This window comes from Conger conger, chromosome 15, assembly GCF_963514075.1.
Source record: "Conger conger chromosome 15, fConCon1.1, whole genome shotgun sequence".
NCBI lineage: Eukaryota > Metazoa > Chordata > Actinopteri > Anguilliformes > Congridae > Conger > Conger conger.
In genome coordinates this window covers 20,767,860-20,784,751 of record NC_083774.1, presented here as the reverse complement: position 1 = coordinate 20,784,751, position 16,892 = coordinate 20,767,860, and the positions used below count along the sequence as shown (strand labels likewise).

General features: G+C 47.4%; 2 protein-coding genes across 3 annotated transcripts; one reads left to right on the top strand and one right to left on the bottom strand.

Annotated features, from left to right (window-relative positions):
* Nucleotides 1-1,277: 1,277 nt before the first annotated feature.
* LOC133111803 (hyaluronan and proteoglycan link protein 3-like) lies at nucleotides 1,278-5,489 on the top strand. Of its 2 annotated transcripts, none has more exons than XM_061222393.1 (5): nucleotides 1,278-1,352; nucleotides 3,672-3,837; nucleotides 3,998-4,363; nucleotides 4,454-4,756; nucleotides 5,107-5,489. In XM_061222393.1, the coding sequence occupies exons 2-5, from the start codon at nucleotides 3,699-3,701 to the stop codon at nucleotides 5,412-5,414; spliced, it is 1,116 nt and encodes a 371-aa protein (XP_061078377.1). In that variant the 5' UTR covers nucleotides 1,278-1,352; nucleotides 3,672-3,698; the 3' UTR covers nucleotides 5,415-5,489. The 2 variants fall into 2 exon arrangements, with proteins under 2 accessions (XP_061078377.1, XP_061078378.1); XM_061222394.1 differs by lacking the exon at nucleotides 1,278-1,352 and adding an exon at nucleotides 2,984-3,121.
* Nucleotides 5,490-6,871: 1,382 nt separating this feature from the next.
* LOC133111070 (aggrecan core protein-like) lies at nucleotides 6,872-16,401 on the bottom strand. Its single transcript, XM_061221230.1, is given in 17 exon segments — nucleotides 6,872-7,171; nucleotides 7,485-7,667; nucleotides 7,791-7,944; nucleotides 8,366-8,448; nucleotides 8,518-8,676; nucleotides 9,194-10,111; nucleotides 10,211-10,300; nucleotides 10,658-10,951; nucleotides 11,209-11,336; nucleotides 11,538-11,712; nucleotides 12,022-12,270; nucleotides 12,459-12,806; nucleotides 12,908-13,035; nucleotides 13,364-13,538; nucleotides 13,958-14,347; nucleotides 14,808-14,881; nucleotides 16,362-16,401. Coding segments are annotated over 16 exon segments (3,630 nt in total). The 5' UTR covers nucleotides 14,875-14,881; nucleotides 16,362-16,401; the 3' UTR covers nucleotides 6,872-7,082.
* Nucleotides 16,402-16,892: the final 491 nt, after the last annotated feature.

The window sequence follows — 16,892 nt, the reverse complement described above, 5'->3', positions numbered from 1 at the left end:
TTTGTCTCTACGCGTAATTGGCGGTAATCGTCGCTTTGTCATTTGTAATTAATTATACAGCAGACACAAGATTCATCCCACTTGGAGGAATCCTGTTGCCGGACCAAAACACTCTTCATTAGCGCATCACTCATCCCGGAGCGGCCCGAGCACAGATTTTTAATGTGGGCCAAACAACTATTTATTCCGCTCCGTCACGCGCAGCGCCGTCTTGTTTTTCAGACGCGCTTTATCGGAGCCGAAGTTATAGTACAATGTTACCCTCCTCCTGATCCCTGCGGCCAAGATTATCCGGGTATGTGTGGCCTCCGGCAAACGCTTTCATCTGTACGCGTTTCATCTGAATGTGCGGACAGGCGCGCTTCAAACGCGTCTCAAAAGAATTGAGCGGGTTGTGAAGTGGAGATGTACGCGTCTCCTCACCGCCATTGGCCATCGGCAAGCGGAGCGCAGTTTCCTGATCGCTGTAAAGGCCGCCCAGCAGCTTTTTCCTCCCGTGACGATACATTCGTTTGTCCCAGTTCCTGATATAATAGCAGACCCATCCCCAAACTGATTTAGTGTGGAAAGACTTCAGTGACTGAAGGAAGTTGCAGTCTTTAGAGTGTATGGCACCTGACTTTTTGCTCGGCTGGGGTGAAGGTGGGGCAAACTCAGAGTGGTATTCATTAATCCCTGTTTTGGTGCATGTGACTCACATAGGAAACATTTCACATCTGCAGTGATGACTTTCCAACGTCCTCGGGGATCAATGGAATTTCAGATGTTTTTTCCCCCAATCACAAGACCTATTAGGACAGTTCACTCTTAGGTGTTTAGTTTTCATGGCGTTACTTGAGGTCAGTGTACTGAAGCATAGCTTTTCTTCAAGTGTACATAGAAGGTACCGTATGTCTAAGGAACCAAGGACAGGTGTAAATAGCCTCCCCAAACCTCTCACATGCCTGAGGAGCTTTTTGAATTTATCCAGTTATTTATTTTCCTATGACCAAATGACTTGACTGGTTATACAGGGATATAGATGTATTGATTAAAAGCAGGCACACTATTAGACATATTGATAAAACTCACTCCAAATAGCTTTGATCTGTCCTGTTATACTTGCTGTTGAGTTAGAAAATTGATTGAAAACAGATTAGGCTATATATTCAGTTTACGGGGTCGTGGTCGTCATCCCCCGCAGAAGTGGCTCTGTCGCTTTGGGTGAGTATTGAGTGACGTCACTCTATATCCTCAAAGACATGCTGATACGATTCACTTTACTACAAAAGTCTGTCCGCGTGGAGGGCGAGAAAGGTAATACAGCACCTATCACAGGAGTGATACTATTCAGGGGACGAACTACTGTATCTGTGAGTACCTATTCCAGTTTATGATGAGTGGCTTTGTTTCTGGCTAAAGTTCAGACTATATTCTTATAATTAAGACTCGTAATGTTAGGAAAATAAGCCAAGATGAATGCATGTAACCGAAACTATTAGTTTTCCCCTCTGTCTACAAGTGCAATTATATTTGAATACAATTGGCATTCTAATTAAAATCAAGTGATAAAACAGATATTCCATAATTGGAGAGATTATTTCAATGACTTGAGTGACATCTGACATTTATTATTATTATTATTATTATTATTATTATTATTATTATTATTTTGTAAATGTGAAGATGTAGTCGTTTTTTTTTTTTTTTTAGGGACGGCTATTGAAAATTAAGTCCCGCATATTAACTCGAGTTAGATCGGCCAGTAAAAACTCTTGAAGCTCCATTCTGAAGACTGCACAACCTAGCCTTACTCCAGCACCACCCTGTGGCGTGAAATGTACTGCGCTCTGTCTTCCACATAATATTTATTAATTTACAGTATATTTAGAGATCAATTGTATGGGAGCGCGAATTGGAGATTTAGCCCATATTTATTTTTTAAATCTTAGGGGTAAATTCATATTTTGCATGGGAGTCCCCAAAAATCGCATCGAGGACTGATGAGAAACGGAGACCATTTGAAATTAGGAGAGTTTTCAGAGTTTAACGCCGTCTTCTTACTGTACATTATTCACGTATTGTATCAACTTGGCCTCTCTCGGGCGCACAACTTGACAGCCACTAGTTCAGCTCTGTTTTTAACATTCTGATAGGTGAAATTCGGGTCGCTCTCGTGTTCATGACACTTTAATTTCTAAAACGTCTTTGTATGTTTAAAAAAATAAAAACCCAGGGTATATACTTAGAAAACATTAAACAATCGCTGAATAGGCTACTGTACAGATTACATTAGCCTAATACATTTTTGTTTTGGGGAATTTGCGGTCACATATTCCTCTTTGCAGGGTTTTCAATAATAGCTCTTCATTCGCAGTTTCTCTTTACTTGTGATATTTGCCTGTCACTCTGGCTGTCCAAACACGGGCCCCTGGCTGGCGGAGAGCAATGAGTTTCAGGTGAACGGCAGTTCACTGGTCTTCAGGTCCGGAGGCGCGCCCGTTTAGTTCTATTTTGCCCCCAAGTTTGGGCTTGATCCTGAAACGGTCGTTACGTCAATTATCAACTAAACAGCATACCAGGTTAATCAGGACAAAGTAGTTACGATGGACTGATAGGCTACTTGCTTCAATGCAAAATAATCTAATTGCTGCGATTGGGGCCATCTGTAGCCATAGTTAACTAACCCCTGGGCTGGTTGAACGCATAGGCCACAGGGGGCGCGATTTGTAGATTTTAGAACCCTCTGAATACTGCACCAGGTTATTGCAGCACACACGGGCTGTTTTATATGAATGAACTTGTAGGGTTTGTAGCCTATTGGCAAACATCAACGACCAGGGCATATGTATTCACAGAATAAAATGCAAAATATTTAATAGATAACCGCCATAGACAAAGTAGCAACACCAGTCAAAATGTTATCAATATCCTTATCGAGTACATTATAGTCATTTACATCCTATAACATAGAATACATGTTAGATGGATCCGAGTAAAATATAAAATAATAAAGAGCAATGGATTAAACAAACAAACCAAAACTTACGTTGGAGCAGCATGGGCGTTTGCTATAAAATAATATAAGCATCTCTACGGTCATTTTTAAGGCCAACACCGTCTTACATCCGCAGAACATTAGGTAAGTTAGGTACGCCTTACAACACTCAGTGCAATAAATAGGCCTGCATTGCCCTTAGATTTGAATTGAACCTTGTCAATGGGGGCGGTGTGTCGGAAGCAGTCGCGCACCGGGGGACCGGCGCAAAACAATAGCATCGAGAAGGCTATTCGCGCTGCCTGAATACTGCACAATTAAAATGTCTTTCAAAAAATGAAAACATTTACAACCTGAATTGTGTGGCCCATCCGTGGTTGTGGCCCTAAATGACTGCACAGCTCGTTTATGCCACCAGTCGGCTCGGCAGGTAAAAGCCATCAACTAAGTTAATACAATAGCACATGCGTGCAAGAGCAACAATCAACCTGGACGGAGGCAGTGACGTCTGATTTGTTTCATTGTCATTCACTGTCCTCTGCTGGTAAATATGCGTAATAGCCTATGTGCAAAGCGAGAACTCACGATAGTTGCAAAAAATACTTTCAAATATTTTAGATTAACATTCCGATATATTGACATCCACACGTGTTAGATAGGTTTGACTGAGTAATATTTCATGTTTCTATATCAGAAAGAATCTTGAAGTTTGAGGACCACAATGAGAGTGAGGAGCCAGAGATGCCTCCTACTGGTCAGCCTGCTGCAGCTACAGCTGCTGTCTATGTGCCTGGCCACTCCACGCTACGTCAACGGCTTCTTCTACGACGACAAAGGAACCGGCAACGGAAAGCATGAGAGTATGTAATAGCAAAGCTCTCAAGCCACCGCTTGGTTTGCATCTAACCTTTTGCACCATAGACCCACTAATTACACTGTAACCACACACATACCTGTCTGTATTTCTGTGCTGTGTCTGTGTTGTGTCTGTAATTTGTCTACATTATTTCTGTGCTTCAGTTTATTTCAATGGCGTCCGTCTGCATGTGGAGACAGAAGAGTCCATGGTGCATGGTCTCCGGGGGGGGAGTGTAGTGCTGCAATGCCGGTACAGGTATGAGCCTGCACTGAGCGCCCCCCGCAGGACCCGAGTGAAATGGTACTGGCAGGCCGCCAACGGGCCAGTGAAGGAAGTCCTGGTGGCTCTCGGCTCGAAACAGCACAGCTTTGAGGACTTCAAAGGGCGCGTTCACCTGCAAGGCCACTCACCGGGAGACGTCTCCCTGGTCATCAGAGGGCTGCAGCTGAACGACACGGGACGCTACCGCTGTGAGGTCATCGACGGACTGGAGGACCAGAGTGTCACCATCGACCTGGGCTTACGAGGTACGCCTGCACAGCACTCACATTGCCTGTTCTTCCTTCAGCCTCTCCCCACAGAGCTACAACCCTGTCTGTCTGTCTGTCCCACCCCAGGAGTGGTGTTCCCATACCAGCCTCCTGGGGGCCGTTATCAGATGAACTTCCACGACGCCCAGCGGGCTTGCGAGGAGCAGGACTCGGCCCTGGCCACGTTCGAGCAGCTGTTCGGGGCGTGGGAGACGGGGATGGACTGGTGCAACGCCGGCTGGCTGGCGGACGGCACGGTGCAGTACCCCATCATCTCGCCGCGGGAGCTGTGCGGGGGCACGGACCTGGCCCCCGGCGTCCGCAGCTACGGCCCTCGCCACCGAGAGCTGCACCGCTACGACGCCTTCTGCTTCACCTCCTCTCTATCAGGCAGGAGACCTCTCTACGACCTCTGCATGACATCACAGAGTATCACACCCACTGCATGGCACTGTCGTCTTATATCTCTACACAAGGGCTGTCTTATATCTCCCTTTCAAGAATATCTACTGATTTGGGCTTTCTCATCTATCATTAAGAAGGTCCCATATCTTTAAGTAAAGAAAGTATGAAATCTCCTCATTTAGGGCTGTCTCATATGTTAGGAATGTCCCATATCTCCAGGTTATAGGGCTGTCTCATGTCTAGTGATTAGGGCTGTTTCATAGCCCCATATTAGGCTGATGTAGCAGTGGTCTGTGCAGTGTGCTGACATATTTAGCGTGTGCTTTCCCCTACAGGACGCGTGTACTTCCTGGAGTCCTCACACGGGTTCAGCTTCAGGCAGGCGCTGCAGGCATGTGAGCAGGGCGGAGGGCGGATGGCGAAGGTGGGCCAGCTGTACGCGTCCTGGGGGTTGACGGGATTGGACCGCTGCGACGCAGGCTGGCTGGCCGACGGCAGCGTGCGCTACCCCATCACCAAGCCCCGCGCCAACTGCGGCCCCCCGGAACCCGGGGTCCGCAGCTTTGGGTTCCCCTCCCAGAGTCAGAAACACGGAGTGTACTGCTACAAACCCTCCACTCGCCCACCTTGCTCTGCACACTGACCCCCCTACACTGCACACTGACCCCCCGACTCCCCCCCTACACTGCACACTGACCCCCCCGACTCCCCCCCTACACTGCACACTGACCCCCCCTCCCCCCCTACACTGCACACTGACCCCCCCCCTACACTGCACACTAACCCCCCCTCCCCCCCTACACTGCACACTGACCCCCCGACTCCCCCCTCCACTGCACACTGACCCCCCCCTCCCCCCCTACACTGATACTCCACTGCTGACTAATAGCTGCTTATATACCACTTAGAGCACTGCCCATATTTGGCTGTTGGTTTGCAAATGAACTGAATTCTTGAGGGAACAATGATAGACCATATCGATTTTTTTTCTGTGAATTTCTGACAAATATTATGTGTGTTATTATATGATGTATCCTTCCTATGTTCTGTGGATTCTTAAAGTGCACTGTTTTTCACTGGAGTTATGAGCTGCGGACAGTGTGCTTAGCTGGAGCCTAGAACCACTGTGATGCACAGTGACCTTTATAAACTGTCAAGTTTTCATTGTATATGAAATATAGCACATGAAAGAGAAGCCATATTTTTGTGTAAAATAAAGTCTGTCTTTGTAATCACTGTTGGAATACGCCCAGTTCCTATATGCCTTTCTCCAGCTCTGAAATGATTACTACAACATAATATTTTATGTGTAGACATGACAATGACATATTTACTATGCATTCCTTCCTGACTATGGACCGCTGCTCAGTATGGTGTAGACCAGTGCTACTCAACTCCACGTCCTGCGGGCCGCAGTGTCTGCAGGTATTTGCTCCTACCGGTCACAAATGATTATTTTACCTGCTTGGTTCTGATAAGCTAATTTGTGAAATGAGGTGGTGTAGCGTACATTTGAATCAAATGCCTGCAGACATGCGGCCCGCAGGACGTGGAGTTGAGTCGTGCTAGTGTAAACAGTTGAACATCCTGTAACGTGATTATGAAGACGTGTGAGACGTGAATGAATGGTTAAGGCTGTGATTTCTGTCATGGGAATACGGTGGGCAGGACTTGACAGGTGTCAATATGTTCTCCAGAGCAGAGTTTCTTCAGAGCTTGGATTTGTAATTGTAATTACCACCATGCCTATTAGGTTTACTGCAACCTTTGCAATGACAAACCTTTTGGGATGTTTGTCATTGCTGCAGAAATGATATTCTTTGGCTCAGTGGTCAGTGTCATGAAGTATGGGTTTGAGTTATCCTCTTTTAATATTCTGTGAGTGATATGCTCCTTTGTGACCAGCTACTGATTCTGGCTCCTGATCCTGCATTACAATGTAAAATGATACTTTAAATGGTGTGGGGTTAGGATTGGCAATCTTGGATTGGTCGTCAAGAGCATAATGCTCCAATATCATCAACTGATGGTCTCAACTATTGCTGACTGCATGAAGTGTGTATTTGCAGAACTGTCATCAAAGCAAAACCCACACAATAATAACAAAAATAGTGTATTTAAAAAAAAACGTTTCACTGTGCCTTGCACCAGAACATCATTAAAGGAATAAACCCATGCTTATTTACCCTGGTAAACATGGTACAGTGCCGCACTCACAGGGCGGTCAGATGGACAGGCCAGCTGCAGCTGTTTGGGTTTGTGTGCAAGGGGCCAGCTTACTGTTATATTCACAAAAAAGCCTTCTTTATAATTATTCGCTTAACCCTTTCTTTCGTATCCCTCTGATGTTCAGTGAGGATTTCTGCCTCTTCCTGTCTGAACGGATCTTCTTCTGGGCAGCTGGAGGGGGAGCGACACAGTGAGACATGGGGGAAAAGAGAAAAATCAATCACTGTGTTTCAAAACTCTCCTGTATAATCGTGATTCATATGCTGTGGGTGTCAATAATTTAGTTTTATGTTTGTAAAATACATTCCAAGACCACACAAGTCCTATGTGTGTGTGTGTGTGTGTGTGTAGGTGTGTGTGCAAGAGAGAAAGACAGAGAGAGGATGTGAAAGAGAGAATACTGTATGTATGTGTAAGTGTGAGAGTAAGTGAGAGTGTGTGTGTGATTGTGTTATCAGTGTTAAGGGGCTAAATGCTAACTCACAGTTTACACACTCAACACGTGGCCTCTCCCATTGCCCGCCTGCAATGCACCGCACCACAGGCGGGTGGCGCTGTGTGAATCCCGGGTCACACCGGTATCGCACTGCAGAACTGACACTGTAGCGATCCTTCCTGTTCCCAAGAACCCTCGCATTCTCCACTTCAGGAGGGGGCCCACACCAAGCTGAAGGAAATGACCAAAAAAGTCAGTTATACCAAAATTAAAGAAGAAAATATAAATACAGGGGCTAAATATGGTAATAACTGTGCTGGTGTTTTATTAACTTCAGTCACTGTGAGCACTCACCTGGGCTGCTGTTGCTGCTCTTGCAGGTGAAGGGCAGTTGGTAGGTGCAGGGCACGTCATTCCACTGGCCTCCCTCGTGCCAGATCATCGCCACACAGTCCTCCCCAGCAGTGAAGAAATTGTCCGGCTGGTTTGGGCGCCAGTTCTCATATTGCTAAGGGGAAAACAGATTAAATCACTTCCTCTGGGCAACAAGACATTACATTAATTGACAGACGCCATGCATAAATAGTGCACATCGAAGGTCATTGGATCAACTACAGAACACAGGTTAGATAAGGCACAATTCCTGTGAAATATCAGTTATCCGTAGCCATGAACAAGCAGTCAGCAAGGGCTAAGTCAGTAAAGTTATGGCAATAAATATTTAAATAGCAGACAACTGCTAGTGCATATTATCTCTGTCTCAGAATAACAGATCCTACAGGAAGCCGTACTGAGTCTGCACTGGGCGGAAGCTCTGCTACATGAGCTGTGTTCTAAAGTAACTGACAGTGACAGTGAGGGAGAGACAGTGGGATGAAGTCATTGCTTAGGATGGAGCTCCATCAAACCCTTTTCATAGTGAAGCTTACCCTGGGGGATCCGTCTGTCCAGCGGAAGTCATTCTCCACCCTCTTATCATTCAGCCCGATCCACTGATAGTCCTCAGCGTTGCCTGGGAGGAGAGCGGAACAGCCAATCAGCTGAGAGAGACACAGTGATGGAGAATGAGGACTTCACTCACCGGTGATGAACTCCTGCTCTTGTGCTGAATGGATGCTGGCCAGGTGGGACTGCAGGTCCTGGCAGTGCTGCTCTGCTGCGTCCCAGGTTTCTCTCTGAGTGACGTGCAGGAAGCAGTGGTCCCCGAACGCGGACCAGCCGTCTGCACACCCGCGCGCCTCTACAGTCCCAGCAGGGGGAGACAGTGAGGCCCCAGCAACACTCCCCATCTCTAACTACCCATAAATCAGGTGAGCTCATACATGGAAAATGAGCTCATTAGGTAATACTGTACAGTTAAATCCATATTTTCATCCAGGCGGGCCGGTGTGTATGCAGGCTTTTGTTTCCACCAATTACCCCGGTTAAATGTGCTCACTGGCTGTATACACCCTGGTTCACTCATAGATTAGATCACATATCTCATATATGGAGACAAGAACAGTCTTCAGCTGTAATGCTCTTATCAACAAAGGTAGCTAGAATGTCAGAAGGCATAAATGTTATGGATAATGAAGTCATTAAGGCCAGAAACGGATATGGCCCTTGTTGCCCACCTCTGGCATAGTCTAAACCCGGTGATATTGCTAAGGTGAAATAAGGTGACAGATATTATATGTAACACAGTGAAGGCTTGTGCTCCCTACGTACAAACAGCACACACAACCAGCTCGTACTTGACGTCAGAGGTCACATACCATATACTGACTGGGGCTTTTCCAGGCCAGGGGAGGTGTGTGGAGGGATGGAAGGCAGGGTGTGGGCAGCAATGACCCCCTGTGATCTCCCCCTGCTGACCACTGAGATGTGCTCCACCCCCACAGCTCCTCCCACCAGGCCCTGGTCTCCCCACACCCTGACAGACACCTCCTCCTCCTGCTCCTGCTCCTGCTGTCTGCTGTCTGCCTCCAGGGCTGGCACCTCCATCATCCCCTCAGCCGTCAGAAAGGTGACATCACCACTGCCCAATGGGAGGCCAGATCCAGAGGACACAGAGTGGATCCCGGACCTGAATCCACTGATGTCACCAGATCCTGACAGCAGCATCCCCGAAGCCTCCAGCCCAGCCCCAGAGCTCCCGGAGATCTCTGTTTGAGCTTGGACGTCCGAGTCCACCAATACCACAGCAGGGAGGGTGGAGCCACTGCCCGAGCCTGAGAGGTCTCCAACGAGCTCCAGCTCTGCACCGTCCCAGTGCAAAGTCTCCACCTCGATGCTGTCCAGCAGAGTAACCGCGGAGGCCCCACCCTGCTCACGACTCTGCAGCGACCCGCTGAACCCGGAAAACCCCCCAGAGCCAGAGAGGACCTCACTTCCCCCTGGTGTGGGGCCCGCAGCAGACTGGCCCCCTGAGGTAGGGACCCCACTGCTTCCCTCTCTGGCTTCCTGAGCTCCAGAGGCCAAGTCCTCCTCAGGCTGGACTGTCTCCATGAGTAGGAGGGTCACTGCCTTGTCTGACCCATCTCTACTTCTGGAAACCTCACCACCACTCTCGCTCCACTCCATGGACCCTGTATCACCACTCCCAGAGAGTGCCTCAGGGGTAGGGTCAGGTCCAGAAGTGATGGGGCCCACAGAAGTGGGAGACGGCTCAAAGATGGGTGGGAACCGGGGCTCTGAGAAAAGGAAAGAGAATGCATATTTCATGCGCCACATCATTCACACAGACATACAGATAGAGCAGCAATTTCAGGATGACAGTGAAGATAATTCACCAGGTCTGAGATGGCTGGGAATTGATGTGATTTTCTCAATATCTGCTTCATTTCCTGTTCCTGTCTCATTGTGGCTTGCTGACAAGTCATCTGGAACAAATAGAAGAGAGCACAAAGCTAATTATATGACTCTCGACTGAAGACAAGATAAAATAATGAGTCCTGGTTGTATACCAGGGGCATGTGGAGTGATGATGCTTTTAAACAGTGTTGGTCTGGTAAGGTGGTATGGGACACCTTAGAGTTAAACATAGCATACTGCAGTCATGCAGGTATGGTAAGGAAGATTAGGCACTGCTTAAATGCTTTTAGATCACAGAATGGGGCTCACCTGTATGGGAGCACATTTAAGCTATTATTAAGCTGTAATTAATGTTTTACATTGTATTAAGAGCTGGCTCAGGTAAACAAGCATTAAAGACCATATTAAAGAAGGTCATTCTTTACCCCTGAAGCAGTAGGTGTCATATCTGTGGTCAGGGTTGGGGTACCCAGTCTGGTTGTGGAAGGCATAGACAGTGTAAACCCCAGTTCTGCCCTCCCCGCATTGTGGGCGGGGGCTGGTGAGGGGGTATCTGATACTGCGGTCTGACAGCCAGCCGGCGCGACACTTATCATAGCCCTGCCTCCACGCAGCGTACAGCTCGCCTGTGGATGCGAGTCTGCCACCCTGCTCCCTACAGCAAGACACAGCCTCTGCATATGTAAAACCATCAGTGGAGCCAACGTGGAAAACTTCCCCTGAGAGAGATAGAGAGAGGGAGAGAGAGAGAGAGACAGAGAGAGAGAGGGAGAGAGAGAGAGAGTGTTTTATGCAACATACAATCCATTTATACAGCTATATGTTTTTTACTGAAGCAATTAAGGTGAAGCCCCTGACTCAAAGGTCAAATTATAGGGCCAGAGTTGGGAAATCAAATCCATCAGCTTTGAGTTGAAGCTCATTTCTCTCACCATTATAATACACTGCCACCTACTTTAGAAAGATATGCTCTCACCATTCAGCTGGTGGGTGTAGCAGTACACATCATAGAGCTCGTTCTCTGGGCGCAGGCCCCGTGACCTCACCGCTGGCAGATCCACCAGGCCCCTTGAGCATTCATCCCCTGAAGACACAATGGGGTACCTGCCCATCAAACAAGACACAAAACATGACTATTTCTGCCAACACACCTTTCTCTAGGTCATGGAAGACTGGTGTTTCAAGAATCAAAACTGGGCAGATCTCTTGCTATCACTGACTCACTGATTTGAACCAAGAATAGCCTTTAGCAGTAGAAAGCTTTCCCAGTCAGAAGAATGAAGATCAGTCTAGCCGTAGGGTCACCTGACAGTCTGGTCACTCAGCCAGCCAGGGCTGCAGCCTCGGAGACAAGTCCTCAAGGCGGCATGGAGCTGCAGTGGGCTGGCGATGACCGCGCCCACTTTCTGACACGCCCGCTGGGCCTCTACGAATGTCAGGGCAGAGCTGGGGGAGGGGCCACGGTAGTGGAACACCACACCTGTCCAGGACACGCCCACAGGGCAGAGAGGTCATGAGGAGCACAGCACAATAACCTTAAGCCAAAATTAAACCACAACCATACAAACAGAACCGCAATCAAATGACAAGAAGCACAGCCACAACCACCACCACACTGAAAGCATCATAACCACAGCCACAACCAAATGGATAAGACCAGATTAGAACCACAACTACAGTCAAAAGATGACAAATGAACAGACAATTATGAAAAAGAATAATCAATTAATTATCCAAACCAGTAGAGTTTACATACTGTTGCAAACTCCAAGAAGAACCCCACACTGACCTGTAGGGGGCAGTGTAGGCTCAGCGTCAATCTGACTGGGAAACTCTGCGGCCAAGTTGGGCGGGGCAGTCACCGTGGTGATGATATGCTGATGAACCACACCTTTAGTGTTGGGATAGGTGTATGATGGGATGCTGTTGGGCAGGGGCAGCTCAACGTAGATGTCAGGGGCACGCATCTGCTGTTGTGTCACCACCTCCCCCTGTGCCTCTGTCTCCATGGCGAGCCTTCTGAGGAAGACCTCGGTGCCTCCAGTGAAAGTGGGTATGTGCACTCGGCTGCCCACTGTGGGCAACAGCACTGGCACCGCCATCTCCTCAGACTCCTTTCCTGAACAAAGCAGGAACCCCAAAATAGCAAGGAAATAGCTATCAATCCATTTAAAAATTACATTACAGCAAGCATTGAGGTGCTGCTAAAGCAGACCATGTCAAAACATGAAGTGACAGTACACATCAAGGGAAAACACAAGGAATAAGCTCCTTACTTACCTTGGTAGCAGATGGCATCGTAGCGGAAGTTTGGGGGGGGGTACCCTGTCTGATTGGGGAAGAGATACACTGTGCGGACCCCCAAGAGGCCCCCCCCGCACTGTTTCCGGGCGATATTGATGGGGTAGCGGACACTTTGGTCAGCTAGCCAGCCTGCACTGCACATGTCCATGCCTGCCTGCCATGCCAGGTACAGCTGCCCAGTGGAGGCCAGGCGGGCTCCCAGCTTCATGCACTGCTCTTCAGCCTCCGCAAAGGTGAACTTGTCAGGAGACGTGGAGTAGAAAACCCTGCCTGGAGCACCAGAGAGTGAGAGAACAGCATGTCACTATACCCTGCCTGGAGCACCATAGAATGAGAGAACAGCATGTCTTTGTTTTATAGAGATGCTGTACCTCCCAGCTCTTGGGTGAAACAATACACATCGTACGTCTCACTGAGGTCTCGCCCTCCATACGTCCGTAGTCCTGGGAGCACGTCCATATCACCGTAGCAACCCTCCCTTGGATGGTGAATGGGATACCTGGCAGACAGAATGTGTCGCTCAGCGTCACCATGCCAACACCATAAGCACTCACTGAGGAAATGATGTCACAGAACGACATGTGTACATTGTGCAAAAAAGCAGATCCTTCACAGAAACAGATTTTTTTCTGGTTGCCTAACTTAAAATGAAAATAGAGAAGCGAGTTTGGTCAGAAAACCAACAGTTGACACAACTGAGAACTGATAAATGTAAAGGCAAAATAAATATGAAGAAACTACTTAAGAATCATTTTTGTGCATTTAAATATGAAACACTTATTAGAAGAAATAAGGTGCCAGGTAATCAGCTCGCGGGTCTGACAGACCTAACGGTGCGGTCAGCCAGCCAGCCAGCATCACACTGGTGCATCCCCTCATGATAGGCAGCCTGCAGCTGAGCTGGAGTGGCGATCGCAGCCCCAATCCGGGAACAGGCTGCCTGGGCCTGCTCAAAGTTCAGGCTGTAGCGGGAAGAGATGGCCCGGTAGTGGAACACAATACCTGGAACAGAATAGAATAGTGGCAGTCCCACTAACATCCTCTACCAGCCATTACACAGCCATTTTACCCCCTGCTATTATTCTCAGTGATATTACCCAGTGCTGGTAATCTCAGTGCCATTACTAACTGGTCTCACAGCTGTTACACAGTGTACCGCAATACTGCTACGCTCTGTGCTGTTACTCAGTTGTTACTCTCAGTGCTGTTAAAGCCATGGAGGTGATGTGCAGGAAGATATCACTGAATCCTCCACTGAAAATAAGTGTCTCAGCCAGTCAAAATGAAGTGCTTCAGCCAATGAAACAGAAGTGGCACAAGTAATCAAAAAGAAGCGTTGGAGTTTAGTGAGTGAACGGAGCCTGAATGCACTGTGATAGTACCGTTACCATACAGTAATACAGCAGTAACTGCATCCTCACCTTGAACCTCCACATCCGCCGAGTCCTGGGCATTCCTGAAGCCCTGTGTCACTTGACAGCGGAAAGTCCCGGCATCACTGGAGCGCATCCCTGTGATCTCTACACTGCCATCTGTGGGCACCAGTGGGTAACTCACCATGGACACCCGGCCCACGTACTCTGGCTCCACCCTCACAGAGCCTCCAGAGGCCACCAGCACCGCTGACACCCTGTTCCTGGTCACATGAGTCCACTTGATGCAGTAAGAGAGGGGGGAGAGGGGGGCGAGGAGGGTGAGAGGGCTGAGGACAGAGCTGTCCAGGAAGTAGCAGGGCAGCACCAGCACCCCTCCCAGCTGAGACCGCACAGGGGGCGCCACAGGGATGCTGACACTCAGGGTGACCTCTGGCTCTGTGTGTGGGGGGGAGGGGGGTTACATTACATTAATGGCATTTGGCAGACGCTCTTATCCAGAGCGACGTACAGTTGATTAGACTAAGCAGGAGACAATCCTCCCCTGGAGCTATGCAGGGTTGAGGGCCTTGCTCAAGGGCCCAACAGCTGTGCGGATCTTATTGTGGCTACACCAGGATTAGAACTTTGCTAACATGCTAAACAGATGCTAAGCACAACTGGAGTTTTAATCAAAGATTTTGGGGGGCTGGAAGCATCTATCTTTTTCCCCTTCTCCACACTTCTTCTTCTGTGCTACGGATGTATAAAGAAGTGGGATTTGGGGGGCTCGTTCTTCCAGCTAAGTGGGATCCTGACAACACCCTCCAAGCCCAAGTGCTGCCGCATATCTTCATACATTTCTATTGGACATGGATGGAAATACAGAATGAAAGCCTGAGAGAGTATGATAGCTCACCTGTTCTGGACACCTGTCCAGCACTGACGATGTGCAGTAGCGCACACAGCAAAAGCAAAGTGGTCATAATTTACCTGTGAGAGAAAGAGAAAATACTATTTTTACAACTTTTCAAGTTTTACTTAAAGCTTCTAACTGTCTCGTCAACTGGGCAGCAGGAAAACATGAGTGCTCCATCTTCATACGGGGATCCGCATCCAACACGTGATCAGACATTGCACTTTGCTGTGAACCTCTGAGTAATGCCAGGATTTCTGGCACTCTCCTCGGGACTTTCAGAGAAATTTGCAGGAATATGCTCACATAGGTTCACATAGCTTAGTGTGAAGAACAGTTGGCAGTTGTACACGTCTGCAGATATAAATCTTACACATTATAAGCTCCTCCCACTCTCCTCCATACCTCTCCCGGCCACTGTGGAAACAAGGACTAATTCCAGTTTAACATTATCAACATAAAAGTTATTAAAACTTAAAGTTGCACTTCACCTCACCAAGCTGGTCTGGAATGTATCAGCACTGTGTGTGACAGAGCATTTACTTCACCCATTTTGGATACTGGGTGTTCTTCTTCCAAAAGTTGCATGCCCATTAGAGCTCAAACAATGAGGATCACTCCTTGAGCAGGAGAGTAAACACACACCTGACCTGGATGTAAGAGACCACCCAACGGGCCACCCCATTATGGAGGGTCAACTACACTTTGTTGTACGTCGCTCTGGATAAGAGCGTCTGCTAAATGCCACGTAATGTAATGTAATGTAACTAGAGCCCCATCTTCATATTGCAGATTCATTAAAACTGTATGGGCATTGTTCATAATCATGCTGTGCTTACTGTTTCAGCAATGCTTTACATATTTTTGGATATTCTGCAGAGATTTTTTTACAAATTGCTAATGAGATGTCTGCTAACAAGCAAATAAGCATATAATAAATATATGTAATATACTTAATAATGCAGACACATAGGACACACCAAAATGGAGACACCTGGAAACTGCTGGAAGAAAATAGCACTTCCATTAGATCGGATACAGAGGTTGAATTTCAGGTAGAACTTCAGCAGTTCGTTAAACTGATCATTGGGAATATTAAACGAAAATAAAATGACAAACATGAAGAGTGAACATTTTTTTCTCATCATCTAAGGTAGGTGAGGTTTGGAAATAGGTGGGTATTTTGACGCCTAGAACCGTCTATTACCTTCATACCATATACAACTCTGCGTCTATAACCGCTTAAAAACGGCACCGTTTGGATTCTCATTGGATTTTCATGTGTTGCATATACAACGATGCGAAATATTAAATACAACTAAGCAAAGTGTTATACTGCATCAGGATAGAGCTGTCTCTAAAATTAGGCTACACTGAAATACCGACCCATAAGGTCGGCTTAATGAATTATTTAACATGTACGTTCCATTGACTCTCGCTTTTTTTTTTCAGTGCATATGCATGTCGTTTTAATGTCAAATTAATGATTCGGTGTTGTTATCTATATCAAAGCAATCAACGAAACACATACGTGCGTGCACAGACACACGGACTTACCTTAAGAGGTGCAGTGGACTGCCCCAATGTTCGAAGTTACATATCCCAGTGGAATTCGAGTTTCACTCATTGAAGGATAAAAACTCATTAAGTTTCCTTTTAAATTCACAGAGTTGTCTCATTCGTTCTGTGTCTCGTTGTGCTATTGCTGTATTCACATTTGGACTGCGATGACGTTACCGTCTCTGGACTGCATGTTCAGCTCAGGTTCAGATGTGACTATTTGCTCCCCAAAAAACGTGGTTTCTTTCAAAGGTTTACCAGTGAGATGTAGAGTGTGGGATGGGGATCCCAGGAAAGCGCGCATAGTATAGGAGAGAGAGAGCGAGAGAGAGGGAGGCCGGCTTCTCAGATTCCTTTATTGATGCACCGAGGCAAACATCACACCAGACAAAAACCGTAGTCTCACCTAAACGACATGGAGTTTACGATCCATTACATCACATTATAACGAACGACAGAGGAAGACTGTTGGGAATATAGACTATCAAGCATTATACTCCGAGTTTTTGTTGTTGTTATTGAATTCGT

Bases quoted from the DNA above. Each gene is read 5' to 3' on its own strand.
- LOC133111803 (XM_061222393.1), top strand. From the start codon at position 3,699: ATGAGAGTGAGGAGCCAGAGATGCCTCCTACTGGTCAGCCTGCTGCAG. The intron at 3,838-3,997 runs GTATGTAATAGC...TCTGTGCTTCAG, and splicing joins CGGCAACGGAAAGCATGAGA to TTTATTTCAATGGCGTCCGT. The intron at 4,364-4,453 runs GTACGCCTGCAC...GTCCCACCCCAG, and splicing joins CATCGACCTGGGCTTACGAG to GAGTGGTGTTCCCATACCAG.